This window comes from Salmo salar, chromosome 04, assembly GCF_965601325.2.
Source record: "Salmo salar chromosome 04, fSalSal1, whole genome shotgun sequence".
NCBI lineage: Eukaryota > Metazoa > Chordata > Actinopteri > Salmoniformes > Salmonidae > Salmo > Salmo salar.
In genome coordinates this window covers 29,126,228-29,146,995 of record NC_138294.1, presented here as the reverse complement: position 1 = coordinate 29,146,995, position 20,768 = coordinate 29,126,228, and the positions used below count along the sequence as shown (strand labels likewise).

Here is a 20,768-nt window from a genome sequence, read left to right as displayed (position 1 = left end):
CCAAATAATCGGGTGAATTCCATGATGTGAAACATTCTGAATGTATCAGATGGAAGTAGATAGATGCTTTTAGCCATCAAATGTTTTCATATCTACATGAAGTGCCTAGAGGGATCGGTTTTGTCTTTTGAGTTGGGCCTTAATTGACTTTGTTACCCTCCTCAGGACCATGGCCACGTGGGGCAGCTCCACCCCCTGTCAGCTGGACGAGGACGGCTACCCCTCTGAGTTGGGCGCTGAGGAAGAAGAAGAGGAGGAGGAGGATGAAGACGGAGCAGAGTCCAGCTCCAGTGATGACCTGCATCGCTACTCCACTAGGAAGCAGAGATCCTACAGCAACAGCAAGACACTGGGCAGGTCTGTGAAAGAGGCATACAAGGAAACCCATTGTTTTCCAATTACCGTAATTTCCGGACTATTAAGCGCACCTGAATATAAGCCGCACCCACTGAATTAAAAAAAAAGTATTATTTTGAACATAAATAAGCCGCACATGTCTATAAGCCGCAGGTGCCTACTGGTACATTGAAACAAATGAACTTTACACAGGCTTTAACGAAACACGGCTTGTAACAAAAATAAATAGGCTTTAACGAAACACGGCTTGTAACAAAAATAAATGGGCTTTAACGAAACACGGCTTGTAACAAAAACAAAAAAATTAGCAGTAAACAGTAGCCTACCAAGAAAGTCATTGGTCACTATCTTCCTCCTCCTGTGCACTGAAACCATCTCCTTCAGTGTCGGAGTTGAATAGCCTCTGAATTGCTTCATCCAATATTGGATCGTTTTCATTGTCGCTCTCGTCACTTTCATCCGGAGGCAAATCCCCCGCTGAGCCCTCTTCAACACGCAGCATTCCAGCCTTTCGAAACCCGTTGATGATAGTGGATTTTTTGACAATGCTCCACGCTGTCAGGACCCACAAATTTGAAAGCGGGAAAAATCCATATATTAGCCGCGTCATTGTTTAAGCCGCGAAGTTCAAAGCGTGGGAAAAAAGTTGCGGCTTATAGTCCGGAATTTAGCATACCACCCTGCATCCCACTGCTGGCTTGCTTCTGAAGCTAAGCAGGGTTGGTCCTGGTCAGTCCCTGGATGGGAGACCAGATGCTGCTGGAAGTGGTGTTGGAGGGCCAGTAGGAGGCACTCTTTCCTCTGGTCTAAACAATATCCCAATGCCCCAGGGCAGTGACACTGTGTGTAGGGTGCCGTCTTTCGGATGGGACGTTAAACGGGTGTCCTGACTCTGAGGTCATTAAAGATCCCATTGCACTTATTGTAAGAGTAGGGGTGTTAACCACGGTGTCCTAGCTAAATTCCCAATCTGGCCCTCCATACCCTCACGGCCATCTAATCATCCCCAGCTTACAAATGGCTCATTCATCCCCCTCCTCTCCCCTGAAACTATTCCCCAGGTTGTTGCTGTAAATGAGAATGTGTTCTCAGTCAACTTACCTGGTAAAATAACGATAAAAATAAAATAACCTCAATGTCTATTTGATATTGAATTTTAGGAACCCTTTAGGTATAAAAACAATAATATACATCTAGGCACATATTTAACCCCTTATTTTTTTGGGGCACAAAACTATCTTTGTGCTTCCATGTGTTTGTAGGGGTTACCTTCAAAGCGGAGAACACCAACGCGTTCGGGAGTCTCATCTTTCTGTCGTAATAGTTTGTAGGCCAAACCGTTCCGACGCCACAGACGTTTTCGTGAGAAGACCACTTTCTGGGACGTCTCAGGGTCTGACTGACAACGCTGTAGCTCAGCCACTTTCCACCGCAGATGCGAAAGGTCGACATGGGTGGATGCGGTGGATTGAGATGCAGCCCATGCGAACTGACATCACTAGCTTAAACTGACCAATTTTATTATTTTTTATTTATAACGGGTTCGTTAATAGACTCTTAAGGATTAATCCATTGTAGTAGTGATATGAGGGGTTAGGGTTAACCTTAACCGAACCCCAGTCCAAGAGATACTGAGTCTGCAGGCTTTTGATCCACCCCGTAGGATACTATTGATATATGGTTAAATACGGTATTCTACTGCCATTTACTTTATGTTTGTATTCTTATTTTTTACCGTTTCTTATTGTTGTCGAGAAGGAATCTGCAAGTATACACTTCGTTGGACGATGTAGACCCCGTACATAATACTAATACAACTTCAATCTTGGCGTCATGAAAGTTCTGTGGGGACAATTGGGTCTTGCATTCACAGCAGCACCCACAACTCGCTGGACACCCAATAATACAAATATATCACTCTCCCCCTTCTTTTTCTCCAGCAACGTTCTGAAGCCGCCCCAACAATTCGCATCCGAAGCTAGTGGCCGACCCTCTCCCCGTTCTCGAGCCAAACAACAGCAACAGTCCCAAGCCCACGGCGGCGTCAGCATCGGGGGTGCGAGGCGCCAGGAGAACCTGCGTTGGGCGGCCGAGCTGTCCTTCCAGGAGGGTTCTGGCCCTGGGTTGGCATCACGCCACTGGCAGGAGCAGGTGGGCACACTACAGAGGCAGCTGGACTTCAGCACCAGCATGTGTCAGACCCTACTGCAGGATCAGCAGGTTGGTAAAGCAGTTGGCCCACACTTCAGTCACCTCACACCAATACGTAGGCTTATCTCAAACGTTTGACCTGGTTGAGTGCCTGATTTAGCTTGTCAGGTACAAGGCTAGCTGGCATGAGGAGTTTGGTTCCATTGTACCTGATGAGCTAAGCTATATCAAGGGAGCCTCACATGTTCACTTTTTGGAATTGATTTTAGCTTGTCTGGCATGAGGGGTTTGCACAATTTGTTTTCATTGTACCTTCCAAGTTAAATTAAGTGCCTCAAGTATTTCAAATGTTTGGAGTACACATCCGAACCAGGTCTGAATTCTCCCTTACCAAAGGAGGTACTTGATGTTCATTTAGTTTGCCTGGCACGAGGAGTTTGTTTCCATTTTACCTGACCAGCTAAGCCAAATAAAGTACACCAAGTATTTCAAATGTTCTGAATATGATATATTCGCCCCCTGGTCTCTTTCACCCAACCTATTGAGAAGGTAGCAGCAACCTAAGGCTTTAGGCACACCGCCAAACAATGTTTGGCATTTCTGCTCACTTTCCTTTCTGTTCAACGTCTATTACGTTTCACTAAAGTAAGTTAATAAAGAAAATGTATTACTCACGCCAGTCTTGTGTTAGAGGTGCCTAAATGGATTTTCTCCACGTTGTCATTGATATAGCACGGTGGCGGTGACACTTATTAACCTATAGGGCATGGTGTTGAATTTATTCAGCGTGCGTCGTCCTGATGGAAATGCCAACGCTGCTATTCCTTTATAGAAATCAGCCGTTGGCTTGAGTTCCTATTTGACTGGGTGTCAGAACCTGTATGGAGAAACCAACTGACAGACAGGTTCATGAATACCATTCTGTTCTCTCTCTCCCCCCTCCTCTTTCTCCTGCCCTTCTATCCGTCTTTCAAACTTTGTCTCTCTCTACACACACATACACACTCTTTGTACATCTCTTCCTCTCACTCTTCTACCCCCCCCCCTCCAGACGTTGTCCTACATGCTCCAGACCCTGCTGACAGGACCGTACAATGCGCTGCCTAACAACCTGTCCTCCCCCCAGGTTCACCTGGTCATGCACCAGCTCAGCCAGTGTTACACACAGCTGGCCTGGCAGCAGAACAACGTTGAAAGGTAGACCGAACACAATGCTACAGACCAAAAAAGAATCGACTAGAGAAACGTATTCTATTGATTTATTTACATTTTTGTCACTTAGCAAACGCTCTTATCCAAAGCGACTTACAGTAGTGAGTGCATACTTTTTTGTACTGGTCCTCCGTGGGAATCGAACCCACAACTCGCCATGCTCTACCAACTGAGCCACACCGGACCCATTTGACACAGATGACGTACAACAAACATTGCACCATATTTTAGCAATATACTGCAGCTAATTCTCATCTGAAGTCCCCAAAAACGTTACTAATATGTTAATGTCACTGGCTGAATGTACTGCATGAGGGAAATTATCAGCGTCTGTTTTCCAGACCTTACAATTCAGTTTATGAACATTTTTATTTATTGCAGCTTTGGCTTGTTAGGTTCACACGCATGTCATGTCTACGTTAATGTGTAGTTCTTAATGCATAGTCAATTAACCGTGATTGGCTATCTGCAGTATATGTGAACATGACATCAGGCTGAAACATGACTTGTGAATACATGAATGTGATTTAGGTTTTAACACTAACTTACCTGTATCCCGTTTGTCCCCAGACTGAAACTGGTGCTGAGCGACCTGCTCCGTCAACAACAACAACAACCGCAGCAGCCGTCCTCGTCATCAGGTCAGCAGCCTCAGAACCAAGCCTCCACGTCCCGGGACTCCGGCAGTGCCTGTCCCCCCCTCTCCCCCACCAGCATCTTTCTCCCCTTCACCTCCTCCATGCCCCCCTCTGTCAACCAGGCCCTCAACCTACCTCCCAGCTTGGCCGGATTCTTGCCCTTCTCCTCCGGTACGCCTTCCAACACCCCTTTAAACATGCATCCTTCCATCCAATGTTTTTAGATCCTTCCTCGATGTTATGAAGTATCTGTTTTTGTATGAGTGACAGTTTTCTCAATGGAATGTAAAATCCAAGAATGTACACAGATTATACCGAACATTCCCCCCGTCAGAACAGCCTCAATTTGTCAGGGCATGGACTCTAAGGTGTTGAAAGCACTCAACATGGGCCAGCATCCCTGTGGACTCCAATGCTTCCCACAGTTAAGTTGGCTGGATGTCCTTTTGGGTGGTGGACCATTTTTGATACACACTGGAAACTGTTGAGCGTGTGAACCCCAGCAGCATTGCAGTTCTTGACACAAACCGGTGTGCTTGGCACCTACTAACATACCCCGTTCAAAAGCACTTAAATTCTTGCCCATTCACCCTCTGAATGGCACACATACGAAATACATGTCTCAAGGTTTAACCTGTCTCCTCATTGCTTTCACCTGATCAGTCTGTCATGGAAAGAGCAGGTGTTCTAAATGGTTTGTATAGTTAGTGTTCAAATGTTTCTTTCAGGGACTGGGTGTGCAGAAATGTATTAATTGCTTTTGTAATAATGTCGTAGAAGGCAGTCTTCTACAAATACCTGTCACCTTGACCCAGTTCAATTCAGAGGTTAGCTTTAGAAATTGAGAAGCTCGGGCACAGAGGGCATACTGGAATACTAGGAGAAATTCCTGATTTGATACACTTGTAACCAAGTTGTTTCCAGATCACAATATACGCAGGTTGATGTTTATTGTCATCAGTCTTGTCCAGGAGGCAGAACTGAGCGATTTATTTTTTATTTTATTTTTCCCTTAAATAAGCCAGTCTAAATGTCTCTATATTGTACAAATTCATAAAAGCTTTTTGGTCTTAATTTAAGGTTAGGGTTAGGCATTAGGGATAGCAGTGGGGCTAGGTTTAAAATTAGATTTTATGACTTTGGTCACTAGCTGGCACAGCCACACTCTGTAGATCTGCCTCCAGAACCAGATTCATGATGGAAAAACCGCTAACCTGCACAATATACCTCAATATGTGTGCTCACTTCATTTCTTTCTCTCCTCCACAGGGTTTAACTTCAACCCCCTGTTCCCTTCTGCTATGGGTGAGTTCCTTCAGAGTGCTGGTGGCCAAGCCAGCCCAGACAACCAACAGCAGCAGCTGGATCCCAACACCTCAGTCAAGACAGAGTACTTGAGCTTCCCCCCGCCCCTACAACGCTCCCCACTCAACACTGTAGACAAAAGGTGTGTGTTAGTGATGGGAGGAAAAAATCTATAGTTGCATGTCGTGATATTATTTATGGATGATATTGTAACGATATTATCAACGTTTGACTCCCAAGTATCGATTTTGTAAAATCGATGTAGGTTGCGTTAGCTAGCGCTATAGTCGGCTGTACCTGTGCCCAAAACTCCAGTATTTTTCATGTTCTGTCTTTTTTAAGTAGGAAGCCAACATGTTTTCAGCACTTCTATTTCCCTGACTGATCAAAACGAGTTTTATCATGCTCTCTCTTGTCCCTCTGTCGCAGGCATATAGTGAGCAATATGTTTGGAGCATCAAATCGCAATACAATCTCTGTCGAATCGCGTTACATATCGTATTGGCACCTAAGTATCGTGATAATATCGTATCGTGATAATATCGTATCGTGATGTCCCTGGTAATTCCCAGCCTTAGTGTGTGTGCAAAGAATGAAAGGCATACTTCATTACTACTTAGTTCTGTTACTCTCACACACAAAAAAAATCCTTCATTAGTCCAACCGTCTTTCTGTCTGTATCCATCCCACCAGGCCCCAGAGGCAGAATGAAGGAAGCAGCAGTCGTGGCCATGAATCTGGCTGGCTCAACGTCTCCCAGCCTCCAGCTCCTATCAACGAATCCCCCTCCCCTCTACCCCATAGAGGGGCTAACATCCCCCGGCCCCTGGCCTTCGACCAGGCCTCCCAGGAGAGCTTCAGTAGCATGCCGGACCCGGCTGACCCCACCACCGTCACCAAGACCTTTAGGGCAGGACGTAAGGCCTCTGCTCAGGCCTGCCTGGCCTCCCGTGACAAGACGCCCAACTCCAAGAGGAGGACCCGGCGGGCCAAGGGACACCACAAGAACACGGGTACGGGGACAGTGTCGGGACATGCAATTCTCAGTGTCGGGACATGTAATGATTTATACTGAGCGCTTTTTCTCGAACTTGACCTTTTCGTTCCTCTCCGGCAGCTCAGTTAGAAAGGCCGGGAGGTAACTGGGTCCAACCACCACCACTGTGTAGCACCTGCCTGTTGATATATTTAAAATATAAGAATAGATATTTGAAGACCTCTCAATGTTTAGGAGACACAAGCTGAAATGGTATTGCTCAAGGCGACTTGGTCAACACTATCTATGTAAAAGACGAATGCAGAAAGTGTTTTTTTGTTTTGTTTTTTTAACAAATGATGTGTGTAAATGTTTTGTTTCTGTTTATTTCACACATTCTCCCCTCGATTTGTTTTGAATGTTTCTCTTTCCTTGCTTGTGTGTATCTCCAGGAGTGGAGAGTGACAGCGTGTCCAGCACGGCCGACTTTGTCCAGGAGAGGGCGCCGCAGCCCCATCGCCAGCGGGACCAGAACCAGAGCCTGCTGGACAAACTGACCCAGGAGAAACTAGACAGCAAAACCAAGACAGGCAACAAGCCCAACGACCTCTCCTCCGGTACAAAACCTTGACCTGATCACACCTTGTCTTCTCACATCTTTTTTGTCTAATATTGGTTTTATTTGGTTTATGTCCTCACCTTTTGTAATCTCAAACTTTTACGTTTATTTATGTCGTCACTTTTTTTTTTTGAATTTTCCTCACAGCGTATGCTTGGAGAACACCTTTCCTTTCTAACAGAATTGCATGCACTGAAGCGCCAGGTAAACTCACCCATAGCACACAGCTAAGCACCAGCTAACACTGATTGTCACTGATTGAACTTCAGTGTTTATTTATTTATTTATTATTTCTCACAACTTTTGTGTAATATCGGTCATCCAAACACCTCATGTGTGTAATACAGTTCAACTTTTAACGGACTCAGACTAGATCCTAACCTTGGAATCTCTAGCTTGATCTAATATACTTGTCATTCTGATTGGCTTTAAAACATTATTTTTTTTTTTTTATGCAATTGCTTTTTCTTTTACATTTAAGAACATATAACCTGAAATTTGGTACAATGTATTGGATTGTACAGTATCATTGCTCTTAGAGAACTACTCGATGTGCAGGCTTTTTCTCCAACCCTACTCTTGACACATCTGATTCAGCTAATCAAGGTCCTGATTAAGATATGTTTCAGCAGGGCTGGCGCTAAAGCCTGCAACGCCACCGCTTCACTACTGGATGGAAACCTGAGATTATATCCCCAGTAGATTGCCACATATGACTGCTTCTTATTACTTGTGACAACATCTTCTAGAGTGTCTGTCTTGCGGTTTAACACCTCCAGGTGCCAGCAGTGACTTCTCCCTGTTCGAGGCCCTGAGGGAGACCATCTACTCGGAGGTGGCCACGCTCATCTCCCAGAACGAGTCGCGGCCCCACTTCCTCATCGAGCTCTTCCACGAACTGCAGCTGCTCAACACCGACTACCTGCGCCAGAGGGCACTCTACTCCCTACAGGTGAACACGTCCGAATGAGGATCTAGTGCTGATCCTGGACCAGCACTCCTACTCTGAGACTGTAAATAGTATTTCATACAATCTATGGGTGAACCTCATAGGAATGGATACAAACCACAAGGAGCTGCTGATAAAGACCTGAGGGGTTGAAATGTTGACGATAAATTACGTAGGAGTGTCGAATGTTTACATTTCTTTCCCATAATGTACAGCTCCTTGTAACCTTCCTTGCTGTTGGATTCTCATGTTTAACAATGTTTCTCTGCTGTTGACCGCCAGGACATACTGACCAGGCACCTGACGGAGAAGAGTGCGGCTGAGGACCAGGCCTCCCTGGGTCCCATGGCCTGGGCGGCCGGCTCCCAGTCAGAGCTCACCCCAAGCGAGAGCCTGGCCACCAGCGACGGGGTGAGACAGACGGATATACGCACACAGGCATATACACACACACACACCTGCCGCCTCATTAAATCACTTGGCTGTCATATCTCCCACTCCCTCCTTTCTCTTCAAACTTTCCCCAGCTCTGTCTTCTCTAGCTCGCTTTCTCCCATAGCTCATTTCCGACACCTCTCACTTTCTCTCAACATCTCTCGTGCTCTCCAGCCATCCATCTTAAACACTCAGCCTATCTATCCTATCTATCCTATCTATCCTATCTATCCTATCTATCCTATCTACCTCCTCCACCTCTTTTGTTCTCCACCCCCCACTCTCGTCTTTGATATCCAGTGTTCCAGTTGTCAGAAAGGCTATGCCTTGCGGCCCATCCGTCAATCTGAGCGAAGCGTTGCGGTTGCTGCCTGCCGGACAGATTAGATGTGTGGCTGTGCAGGTCTTTGTTCTAGCCCAGGTCCCCGGAGGTTTTGCTAAATTAGAACCATCCCTTTTGTAAATCACTCCTTTGTTCCCCAGTGATGGATGAGATGCCTTATTCCCCATGTTAGGAGAAAAGGATACAAGGGAAGATGCTCTGCCCATTGTTTTTAGTCTGTTGCATCCCTCACTGATTTCAAGAGAGAGAACAAGCGCGAAATACGTCAAGGGAGTTTAGCAGAGCTGTCTCTGAAATGAATCAACGTGTTTTTTGTCCACCCCCCCCCCTCGTTCGAGACAATGATGGATGAATGGGTTCTCATTTTGGAAATGGTCTTTTTTCCCCTTCTCTCTAAATCGTGTTTGTGGTTGAGTAGTGTAACTGAATTCCCTTTTTACCTCTGTCTCTCAGGACGTGTCGGAGAAGAATATCCGGGTCATCAAGCATCACGACCCGAGTAAGAGGCGGAATGACGCAGAATCGGTGGACAACGAGAGCACCCTGTCCACCACCTCCAACCTTGAGCCATTCGCTAACGACGACTTAGGTAAAAAAAAAAAAACACAATCAAAAATGCACACAGTGCTCTTAATATACAGCACATTAGGTCAAAGGACAACTTCAGCTTGTGGTAACTTTACTTGAATGTATTATCCCTCATTGCTCTTCTAATATCCTTCTCTTGCCCTCTCCCGCCCCTCCTGCCCCTTGCTGTGCTGCCAGGTAACACAGTGATCCACTTAGACAAGGCTCTAGCCAGGATGAGGGAGTACGAGCGCATGAAGCTCAAGGCTGAGCTTAGCCCCAACACCACCGCTGCTACTGCCTCTGAGGCCTCTGCTAACTCTTCTGCTAGTGCTGCTCAGCTGCTGGAAGGTACACATCTCTCTCTCGACGGTGCTCTCTCTCTCTCGACGGTGCTCTCTCTCTCTCGACGGTGCTCTCTCTCTCGACGGTGCTCTCTCTCTCTCGACGGTGCTCTCTCTCTCTCCGACGGTGCTCTCTCTCTCTCTCGACGGTGCTCTCTCACTCTCGACGGTGCTCTCTCTCTCTCGACGGTGCTCTCTCTCTCGACGGTGCTCTCTCTCGACGGTGCTCTCTCTCTCGACGGTGCTCTCTCTCTCTCGACGGGGCTCTCTCTCTCTCGACGGGGCTCTCTCTCTCTCGACGGCGCTCTCTCTCTCTCGACGGCGCTCTCTCTCGACGAGAGACATCTCTGGAAGAAATGTGTAATGCTTGCTCCCCAAACCATGTGCTTCGTCCCACTCTCCGGTCTTGTGGTCGGAGGGTGTGAGCACTCCCACTAGTGGTTCCAAGTGCAAAGCACTTTGGCTGTCTGCAGTCTCATGTAGAGGACGTGAAGTGTGCCATCTCACCCTCTTAGTAAAGAAAAATAGGATGTGGCAATGGTGTGCTGAGCTGTTTAGTTTCCTCTTGATGCCAGCTTACAAAACGCACACCTCAGATGGGAGATAATAAGTGTGCGTGTGTGTAAAGGTGCGGGAGTCTGGTCAGGTGACGTCCACTGTCCCCAGATCGACACCCAGCAGCTGGATCGACAGATTAAGGCCATCATGACTGAAGTCATCCCCTTCCTCAAGGTAGGACACACCTCAATACTCTATAGTGGTCTCCCTTTTGTCTCCGCTCCATTTATACTAGGGGTGGTCAAACCTCCTCCTGGAAAGCTACTGGTCTGGATGTGCAGGCTTTTGTTCCAGATTTATTCTACATTTGGAGTGAGAGTCACAATATTTTTATGTTATGTCTTGTGTGACTTGAGCAATGATTCAAATTATGTTCTAAGAACAGACATTTTCACTCTTGGAATGAAACGCTTGGCAATGGTTAAAAGCCCTTGTTTCTGCCTTAGCCAACCTATTGATGTCCCAACAAACAATTTGACAAAGCTAGCATGATTGAATCCAGCAGCAATGTGGTACCCAGGCTAGCAATGTAATATGTTGTTAAAGGCAAAGCCCTGAAAGAGGTTGTTGTGGTCTGTCAGGAGCACATGGACGAGGTGTGTTCCTACCAGCTGCTGACGTCGGTGCGGCGCATGGTGCTCACCCTCACCCAGCAGAACGACGAGAGCAAGGAGTTTGTACGCTTCTTCCACCGACAGCTGGGAGGCATACTGCAGGTATGATAAGCATTATATTATAGCAAAGTTAGGGAGAGGTTTTCCCCATTGCGACTCTCAAACCTCAGATTAGTTTGGTAACTGTTTATTTTGGTAGAATAAGAGCTGAAAACGTCCACCCGAACAAGTTAAAGTGCAAACTAACGTGTGTGTGTGTGTGTGTGTGTGTGTGTGTGTGTGTGTGTGTGTGTGTGTGTGTGTATATATATATATAATATATAATATATAATATTAGGTTCAGCCATTTTAAAATAAGTAGTATCAGCAAAGATTTGTATAAGTAAACCAAGATAGACCACAGCCTGCCGTTTCCAATGGGAACAAATGAGCCATAGTGGGCAGAACAAGCAAGGCTGGGGGCAGAGCCAAGCACGAGCTAACAAGATCCTATTGGTTTAGCCATTAAAAAAATAAAAATAAGTTGTGTGTGCAGCTTTCTTAGATTTTCTCAACACCTATTCTGTCTATTATCTAGTGCTGTTTTAGCTTAACGTTATTGTCAAAATTGAGCCCTCAGTTTCTCCCTCCCCCTCAGGACTCTCTGAGTAAGTTTGCAGGACGTACTCTAAAGGACTGTGGCGAGGACCTGCTGGTGGAGATCTCTGAAATCCTGTTTAACGAGCTGGCCTTCTTCAGACTCATGCAGGACTTGGACAGCACTGCTACTATAGCTAACTCCCAAGCCAGACAGAAGAACCACAGGAGACATTCCCCTAATAATAACCAAGTCAAGCGTGAACACAGGAATAATGAGGTAGGTGGAGGGGATGGGGGTGAGTGTGTTTTCATATTGGATTCGTGTGTCATTCGATCTGACTAAATGAGGGAATCCATTTCAAGACTGAACATTTCCGTCTACTTTCAGGAGAACAAGTCGCCGGCGGTCGAGAAGTCCTTTTCCCCAGCTTATCTTGAAGACAAAGTGAGGAAATCAACATTCAACATCTGATTTTTCTAGTGTGGTTTCAAGCCAAATCTCTTTTTTTAGACTACACGTCGTGTAGCCCAGGGGTGTCAAACTCATAAAATGTGTTATATTTCTTTGTCGTCAAACTTAGCAAAAGAATTATACGTTTTTGGCATTTTCGACCCTCCCTAAATGTGTAGCTTTCATTTCAGTGATTATTAGCTGGACACTGTATGAGTATAGGTCCATTATAATTTTACAGTTTCAATTTGGTTTAGTCATTTTAAAGTATATTGAGTTCGTTTTCTACCCCAATATTTTTTTAATTAAAAGGTCATTTGACACCCCTAGTGTAGTCTAAAGGTTGGGCTTAAGGATAGTGTAAATGTCTTAAATAACTGTTTACATCTCACTCTGTGTGACAGGATGAAGACGAGACAGAGCAGAAAGAGACCGAGAGGAAGGACAGCAGGAGCAGCGAGGCCTCTGATATGGAGGAGGATGGAGAGGGTCTGCCTCTCTCTATTAGTGAGTGAACACTACAATACGAGAAGCCACAATTAGCCTAAAAGCTTCTCTACAAAGTGAGTTAGTTCAACCACAGCAAACATTGCTAGTGACTGTAACTACTAGAGGAAGCTTGTGATTGACTGTTCTGCAGGTTCACAATGGAGGATTTGTTGTGAGTCTTTATTGTCACGTCGTTACAACTCCCGCCAACCTATTTCCAACCAAGTAAACCCCTAGGATTTATGACGAGTGCCACACCCTAGACTAGTCATCTCCCAGTGCTTAACCCTTCATGGTTGTTCTTTGCCAGGTCTGTCCAAGGCGGAGACACAGGCACTGACAAACTACGGCAGTGGGGAGGATGAGAACGAGGTGGAGGAGATGGAGGAGTTTGAGGCTGAGCCCCAGGACGTCCAGACCTCCCTGCAGGCTAGCAATGACGGAGTCGAGCAACGGGTTAGGACACGTGCCCACACACACTCAGTACACACACTTCCACTAGACTGTCTAGTTACCATCTTCTCCTGTATTTCAGGGAGCAGCAAATGAAGTCCCAGCAAATGGAAACCGAGAGACAAAGTCAGACCAAGAAAGCTCTGAGAGTAACGATGGTAAGAACGCTCACTGTTGTTTTTTTTCTGTCTCTTTTAGCTTTTAGTCAGCCACAATACTTCCTGTTTTTCTTTTCATCTACCTTTTGCTGTGTACATAGTCCACATTTTGATAAATGGCTGTCGGATGTTTTCATTATAGCAATGTTTGGTCTGATGGATGCCTGTGTGTTTTCAGCCCCTCTGATTCTCAATTAACCCCATTTCCCCCCCCCCCCCCCCCCTCCCCTATCCTTTGTCTCTCCCTGCCTCCTTTTTCCCTCACCTTCTCCTCTCTATCCTAAACTTTCCTGCTTGCTTATCCTCCCGCCCCGCCCAGTCAAGAGCAGTAAGTCCGAGTCCATTGAGGTGGTGGACTCCCCAGAGGAAGAGGGGGAGGGTGTGGAGCACAGGAGGCCAGAGGGGGAGAGCCAGGGAGGTGCGGCCTCAGCCACCACCAACTACCAGGAGGGCTCCCACTCCCAGGGCTCAAACAGCAGCAGCAGCCCTGACACAGAGTCACTCGTCATGGTCAACATAGATGTAAGACCACTACACAGACCTATAGTCCTTATTTTTAAACTACAAAAAGCTATTAAAGTTGATTTCATTATATAGATATTTTTAAATGTGTATTCCAATGTCGTTATTACGTTTCCAATTCTTTAGCATTTATATACTTTCTAATGCTTTCATTCATGCAGGAGGTGGGATCAGGAAACACGAGCCAGAAGTCTGACGAGGAAGACTTTGTCAAAGTGGAGGACTTACCCATGCAGCTCAGTGTCATATGTGAGGTGGGACTAGCCAGAATGACTCCATTTCCCCCGTTATCAATACGTCCACTTCCCTTGTTCCTCTTCTTACAAACTCTGATCATTGGTCTTGTGAAATCTAATCATCTCTGTGTGTGTGATGAACAGGAGGCGCTCCAGAAGAGGATAGTCGAGGAACAGCAGAATAATAATCTGTCTGCTGAGATCCTCAATGGGAACACTGACACACTGGCTGGACTAGTGGGCAATGGACACACACACAAAGAACCAGGTAGGTACAGACAAACTGTCTGGCACAGTTTTCAATTCAAAATTGTTTAATGAAACCGGTAGAGTGCAACTTCTTCACAGAATGTCCAGGTAAATAAATGTATGTTGCAGAACTGATATTATTCTGTCATGTAAATGTTGGCTATATACTATTGTATCCATCTCCTGTGTTTGCAATATCTCTAGGAAGAATGATTCTTCTACTTTTTTTCTCTTCATCTTTCTTACAGAAACGATAGGTGCACAAAGTGCATGAAAAGACTCTTGTACGAACGTTGTCCGATTGACCACTACAGAATAATCCTAAAGATGTTCAGAGTCCTATTCGTACTTAATGATTGATTTATTGGATGGTAGCAAGGGTTGGCGAGACAATGTCATGACGTGCTAGTGACTGAGCGTCACTCGAAACGGTTAGAACAACTCAAACTAATGTAACCAACACTGTTTTTGTTTATTTCTACTCCTGAGGTTGTATCTATTAAGCACATCACAGTAGGAGTGCTGAAGATCAGTTTGGTCTTTTAGATCATACATATTGAGTGTATGGACCTGATCTTAGATCAGCACCCCTGCTCTGAGACGGTTGATACATACTGCCCCTGAATGTGTTCTATGATTTGTTGCTGATTTGGGGTTTCTCTCTCGATCAATGCTGCTGTTTTACAAGCCTTGTTTGAATCCTCCAAGTCTAGCAAACTTGTTAAATCACCTTAGTTCTGTTTTTTTACGGCTATGGAATCGGTTTGTCATTTTGAATTGTTTTATTTGTTCTGTCTTCTTGGCCTCGTCTAATTATCTCGCTAGCTCCCATGCTTTAAGCATCTGACCCTTTGAACTCAAGAACTTCAAACTAAATTCAGGCTGCTGGTGAGGCGTTTTATCTTCTTTGGCTGTAAAGACTACATTAACATCTCATTTCATGGGGCTGTTGGTCATCTTTGCATGTTGACATTTTGTTTTGCTTGTTTCTTGGGGCAGTTTCCCATGTAATTAATGTTAACTACTGTGTGTAGTTTTTAAGAATTAAAATGATGGAACTTTTCAAAGCGGTGGCTTGTCTTTGGGTTTAACTAGTAGTTTTTACTTGAATACAACTGATTGAACAATGCTTTCATGAGCCCAGTTTATTCCTGGGCACTTTCTCAATTGGGTGAAAATCATCCTCTTCTCTGTATAGAATTGGTTAATGGAGGTGTTCCCTTGTCATCCCTCCCGCTGTAGAGAGGTGCCATTTGACATATGTAAATGAAAGAACTGAATCCAAAGTTTACACATGATTTTAATCAGTTAGTGTACTTTATATAATCTAAAACATACATCCAGTATCTAGACTATTCTTGAAAGCCTAACACTTGTCACCCCACATTTTCCAAGGCAATTCAGAGAAACAGATTAATTTGTGCGCATAGGAGTCATGAGTGCATTCAGGTGCAGCAGTGAATTGTTTTTCAAACAAATGGGATCACGTCATCTTGTACATCAAACATTGACACAGTGTATAGGCATGATTTGGAAATGTTAAGTGCACACTCACAGGTGTTTTGGGTTGCTTGTATGACAAAGCTATTATAATCCTCAATGTCTCATCTTTCAAAATACATAGTCCTTAATTTACAGCATTTGGCGCAGTGCAAGTTCAAAATGGCTATCAGTCAAAACCCATACAGAGCTGTGAAGTCAGGTATAGCATGTTACTGTACATCCACTATGTTCCAATTTAGGTGCTTATTAGTGCCCAAGGGTTAAGCAATTGAGGTTGAAGCAATATTTTGATCGGAGCAATTAGCGCAAAGACTTGAAATATGTACATGATTATCCAGTTTCTGAATCAGTTAAGCTCATCTCCCCACCACCGTTCTGTGCAATAGATCATTTAGAAACCGATCTGAGGTCTGTGTTGGAGGCTTCACCAGGGCATGCAGGGGTTGGGGCAGTCACGGATGTAGGATTCCAGTTTGCCCTCGTTCACGTCCATCAACGTGGTGTATGTGGTCAACTGCAATGACAAGAAGTTAATGTCACTCGGGCGGTCTTTTTGAAAAATACTGACAGGATTTACGAATTCATTTATTTCATTTGATGGGAATGGGTGATACTGATAACAGTAAATAAGGGCTCACCTTGTTCAAGATTGGTTTTGTCGACAGCACGTCATACACCGTCTTCAGTGAGATGTTCTGAGGAGAAAGGGAAATAATCTTAGCACCGAGACCTTGACTGAGTCAATTTGTATGGGAAATATGTAAGGAGCAGAGCTGATCCTTTTTGGTCAGCCATGGAATGGTTGTAGTACTCACTGCCTGCATGGTCTGGTTCATACACTTCATGGCTGGAGTCCTTCGGTTGTCCAAGAACAGAGGCTCCTTCCAGTGATCGTAGTTGGTTTCCAGAACATACCAGCGGCCCAGCTTCAGCTCAATCCTTCACAACAGGAGTACAATGTTTAGGAATGTGATGCTTCCTGATTAAATCAAGAATATCTTGGCATCCCAGTGCTAGAGGTGTCACTACCTATCCAGGTTTGATCCCGGGCTGTGTTGCAGCTGACCGGGAAACCCATGAGGCGGCGCACAATTAGCCCAGCGTCATCCGGATTAAGGGAGGGTTTGACAGGCTGGGATGTCCTTGTCCCATTGCGCTCTAGCGACTCCTTGTGGCGGCCGGGCGCATGCACACTGACTTTGGTCGCCAGCTGTATGGTATTTCGTCCGACACAGGCTGGCTTCCGGGTTAAGTGAGAAGTGTGTCAAGAAGCAGTATGCGCGGCTCTTGACCTTCGCCTCTCCCGAGTCCATATGGGAGAAGACTAACTACCACTTGGATATCACAAAATTGGGGAGAAAGTAAAACTAAGAATATCTACTTTACGTGCATCCTTAGGTCAGTTTATTACATATCGGCTAGACATTACAAATTTCCCTTTTGTAGTCTTGATCACAAACCTAGTGTTTTAACAATATGACTATTGTGATGCAAGGTGATCTTGGGCATCATTATCTACTTTCATTAGTTGAAATTTGGACTCTAGAACTTCCAACAGGATAAAATGTGGGATTTCGTTCCTTCTCAAATCCGATATGCTAGTGCTGTAACAGAAGCCTGCCCATCCAGTATTTCTCCATGACACAAGTTAGAGACCCCTGATGCACTAGTAATGTTATTGATAGGGTAGTTGAAATTGGATACTAATAAGTGTTTTTAGCCACTCACTCCCAGATGTCGAGGCTGAGGACTCTTGAGCGGGTGATGACACAGCCCTGGCCAGTCTGGTTCCCTCCCAGGATGAAGTAGGCCGGGGCCAGCAACTTAGTCTGGGCCAGAAGGTGCTTTGCCTCCTCGTAGCTGGACACACACAGGGTTAAAGAGAGGGTGTGTTTTTGTAAGACCAAAGAAATGTCCGTTTCAAAATGCTGGTCTTGAATGTGCTCAGGTTTTCCTCCATTATACAGCCCTAACCTCCCACTCCACTTCGTTAAGTATTGCCATCATATTAAAGCAAGAATATGTATTATTACCTTCAATAATAAAAAAATTAACATTGTCATTTGATACTTCCATGAAAGTAGAAGGATACCTGGTAGCATTCTCTAAGACGGAGCGAGTGAGGAAACTCATCCACATCCCATCTCTATGCCCTAGGATCCACTCCACAATCCCTGAGAGAGGACAGACAACTTAACATTCCCCGCTCCGCATTCATCACAGGTCTATAATGTGCTGATTGAGAGACCGGGAGTCTTGGGTAGCTCACCGATGTATCCGCCATCAAGGCTGAAGCGCTCATTCATGGTCAGAGTGAAAGCGTGCTTCAAAGAAAATGAGAAATGTTAATTTTAGTCAAACGTTACTGTGTCACAACTACCATGATATTAAAACAGATGTAAGAAAGCAATGTCATTATTGGTTAAAAAGAGCACTTCAGGGTCATGTTCAAAAGATAAAAATGTTGATTTCTCCATTTGTGCCTGCTGAATGCAGCCCGGAGCAGACTGGAACTCACCGGCTTGATGCCAGTCAACATGCCCACGTAGCCGGCAAAGTTAGTGGACTTGAAGACCGTCTTGTTGCCTCTCTGGAAGTCAATGTTGACCACCAGAGGCTTGAGTTTCTCTGTTATTAACCAGGACCTGTTTTTCATGTCCCACCTGGTAGAGAAAGAAACAAGAGCATTACTTTCCAGTAAAGAATGGAAAATAGTTTACAAAAAAGTGAAAAATATGATTGGTTAAAGAGGTATCGTTCACCCAAATTACAAATGCACACCACATGATCTAAAAATCAGTGACTGACTAGCGATTTGGGTTTGTGATAGCTCCTCCTATTAACACAATGGAGCACAATGTGTGGTAGGACCCTTCATATGCCTTCCTTTGTCACTAAACCGTAGGGGTGACATTCTTACCCCATGAATAGTCCAAAGTCCATATTCCGCCCATGGATAAGGTTACCTATGAGAATGCAAGGAGAAACCAAAATGCTGTGTGTACATGAGAACTTCAAGCATCACGTCCTACTATTATGACATGTACTTGCTGCATGACTAAAGTATTGATTGAAATGTGTCATAAAACATGAGCTACTTACCATTTGAGTCCTCTGCCACGAGAGAAGTGCACACCGTAAAGACCTCATAGAAGATGTTGAAGAGGACAACCTCGCCTGGAGTGAAACATGTATAATAAAATCAGAATAGAGGCCGGTGAGACAGAAACTAGAGACTGAATGATAGTGACGTTGTGGTCATGGGTTGGAATGAGGCAATTGTGGGTTAATGTATATTACCAAGGGGAACGCCAGAGGCAGTCGCGATTCCTTTTATTTCCTCGTTGAATGGATAGGGAAGTGTATTCACTATCAAAGGCTGCAGAACACGCAAATCAATTAGTCATGGATCAGAAACAGTTACATGATTAAGTTAAACAATAATTGAAATTATTTTATGTGAGGTGTAATAGTTTTCCAGTGAAATGATCAAACGCGCTCACCAAGTCCTTGTCGACCAAATCTATCAGTTTCCCACTAGGAACGAAAGCATTTGCCAAATCCCTGATAGCCTGGATCAAGGTGACCAACTGAAGAAAACCAGACAAATAGTGAATAAGAAAACAGTAAAAGTATTGATCTTATAGTAAATACATTTATGTAATTTAAATGGATACAAACAAGACATGTAATACTCTCACCTCAGCTTTTTTGTCAGTGATGATTAGCTTCCATCTTTCGCTGGGGGGCAAATCCAGGTCTATTGTGTACCAGGTGACAGACCCTTTGAATCTGATCAAAATCGTGACATGATATATGTTAGATGCATACTGACATTGAGGTCACTTTACTATCCCCTGAAAGTGGTATTGCACAATATTGTCAGATGAGATTCATTTTGCGGCTACAGTAGTCACTACAGTAGTCAATGTTGCCCTATGGACAGAGGTAGGTAGCTAATGACAATACGCACCTGTTATACACAATACAAACACTTCCTGTTAACCTTCCGTAATGTGTGCAGCCTCGTGCCAGGTGTTACACAATGTATGCAAGTTGTTTAGATGTTATGGACATTTGACAGCACCTTGGACAACTAGCTAACATACTCTAACTAATGGCAAATACTTACGTTGGACCTTTGGGAGGGTACATGCCCGTCTGACATTCTTCGGTATACTGTTTGAGGGCGAAAGAAAGAAAAGCTTTGTTCATGTGCAGACGCACTTTCTAGCTAGCACTCAAGCTAACTAATATTTGGCTGACAGTTTACGATTACAGAATAGTCATTATTTGGATGCACTTACCGGTGGCACAAACTGTGTCGATACTCCAGATAACGACACCAAGAGAATACAACAAAACCTATCCATATTGTGCCCCGTTGTTTGTGTGCGTGAAGCTTCTCCCGACTTTTAGTACGCTTCAAAATACGGAAGTGCATACTTTCCTCGTGATTTGAGGGGAGCGTACCAATACACTATGGGCGGGCGGCTACAACAGATTTTATACATGCATTTTCTCTGATTCAGATACATTATTTGTTTTGTTTATGAGGCGTATTAAAAATATAAAAGTGGTTAAGTGTATAAATACGCTCCTACTGACGTGAAATTATAAAAGTATGTTCTCCCACCCCTGATACATTCCTGATTGTTATACTGAAGTTAGGCTTCCTACTGATGTGAAATTATATACATATTTCCTCCCACCCCTGATACTGGTACATTCCTGATTGTTATACAAGCGCACACATGGCATGACTGGCAATTAAAGATCAATAGAATGGGATAATTGTAGTTCAAGTTGGGCACAGGTTACTCATAAAACAACTTTAAGGGGTTGTGATAAATGACTTTTTAAAGCTAATTTGAAAAGTATATGAGGCAAAACTGAGGCGTTTTGTCATACTCACACCCTGAAGCTGTAGGGATGAGCGGGGTAAATTGAGCAACCTTTTTTTCGGAAAACCGAACACAAAATTAATAATTTGACCAAATATTTAGAAAGAGGTAATACTTTCATTGAAGGAAGAAACCACATGGAAAAAGTAGTAAGCA

At 44.5% G+C, this 20,768-nt stretch overlaps 2 protein-coding genes across 15 annotated transcripts in view; one reads left to right on the top strand and one right to left on the bottom strand.

The window, feature by feature from the left end:
- Positions 1–15,272, top strand: part of LOC106602553 (pericentriolar material 1 protein) — a 38,113-nt gene extending 22,841 nt beyond the window's left edge. For 7 of the 14 annotated variants that reach the window (XM_082974247.1, XM_082974242.1, XM_082974241.1 and 4 more), the window contains 23 exons: positions 166–357; positions 2,298–2,577; positions 3,560–3,705; positions 4,291–4,529; positions 5,628–5,805; positions 6,357–6,676; positions 7,092–7,256; positions 7,406–7,462; positions 8,038–8,210; positions 8,490–8,618; positions 9,439–9,574; positions 9,751–9,903; positions 10,525–10,628; positions 11,036–11,170; positions 11,706–11,924; positions 12,036–12,092; positions 12,503–12,605; positions 12,898–13,043; positions 13,123–13,198; positions 13,518–13,720; positions 13,882–13,974; positions 14,101–14,224; positions 14,454–15,272. In XM_082974247.1, the coding sequence (XP_082830373.1) occupies positions 166–357; positions 2,298–2,577; positions 3,560–3,705; positions 4,291–4,529; positions 5,628–5,805; positions 6,357–6,676; positions 7,092–7,256; positions 7,406–7,462; positions 8,038–8,210; positions 8,490–8,618; positions 9,439–9,574; positions 9,751–9,903; positions 10,525–10,628; positions 11,036–11,170; positions 11,706–11,924; positions 12,036–12,092; positions 12,503–12,605; positions 12,898–13,043; positions 13,123–13,198; positions 13,518–13,720; positions 13,882–13,974; positions 14,101–14,224; positions 14,454–14,479 (3,454 nt within the window). In that variant the 3' untranslated portion in view covers positions 14,480–15,272. The remainder of the gene's footprint in view (positions 1–165; positions 358–2,297; positions 2,578–3,559; positions 3,706–4,290; positions 4,530–5,627; positions 5,806–6,356; positions 6,677–7,091; positions 7,257–7,405; positions 7,463–8,037; positions 8,211–8,489; positions 8,619–9,438; positions 9,575–9,750; positions 9,904–10,524; positions 10,629–11,035; positions 11,171–11,705; positions 11,925–12,035; positions 12,093–12,502; positions 12,606–12,897; positions 13,044–13,122; positions 13,199–13,517; positions 13,721–13,881; positions 13,975–14,100; positions 14,225–14,453) is intronic. The other 7 variants (XM_082974245.1, XM_082974249.1, XM_082974248.1 and 4 more) reach the window with 4 other exon arrangements.
- Positions 15,273–15,487: 215 nt separating this feature from the next.
- On the bottom strand, positions 15,488–20,401 carry LOC106602555 (acid ceramidase). Its single transcript, XM_014195246.3, has 14 exons — positions 20,016–20,401; positions 19,841–19,887; positions 19,410–19,500; positions 19,212–19,298; positions 19,009–19,087; positions 18,811–18,885; positions 18,629–18,674; positions 18,227–18,371; positions 17,978–18,032; positions 17,801–17,882; positions 17,437–17,568; positions 16,524–16,647; positions 16,347–16,403; positions 15,488–16,222 (listed from the first exon to the last, which is right to left on the bottom strand). Exons 1-14 carry the CDS (start codon positions 20,079–20,081, stop codon positions 16,133–16,135), a joined length of 1,176 nt encoding a protein of 391 aa, XP_014050721.1. The 5' UTR covers positions 20,082–20,401; the 3' UTR covers positions 15,488–16,132.
- Positions 20,402–20,768: the final 367 nt, after the last annotated feature.

Coding starts and splice junctions, on each gene's coding strand:
- LOC106602555 (XM_014195246.3), bottom strand. CDS start 20,081: ATGGATAGGTTTTGTTGTATTCTCTTGGTGTCGTTATCTGGAGTATCG. Junction 18,033..18,226: donor TGTTGACTGGCATCAAGCCG/GTGAGTTCCAGT, acceptor TTTTCTTTGAAG/CACGCTTTCACTCTGACCAT. Junction 16,404..16,523: donor TGAACCAGACCATGCAGGCA/GTGAGTACTACA, acceptor CTTTCTCCTCAG/AACATCTCACTGAAGACGGT.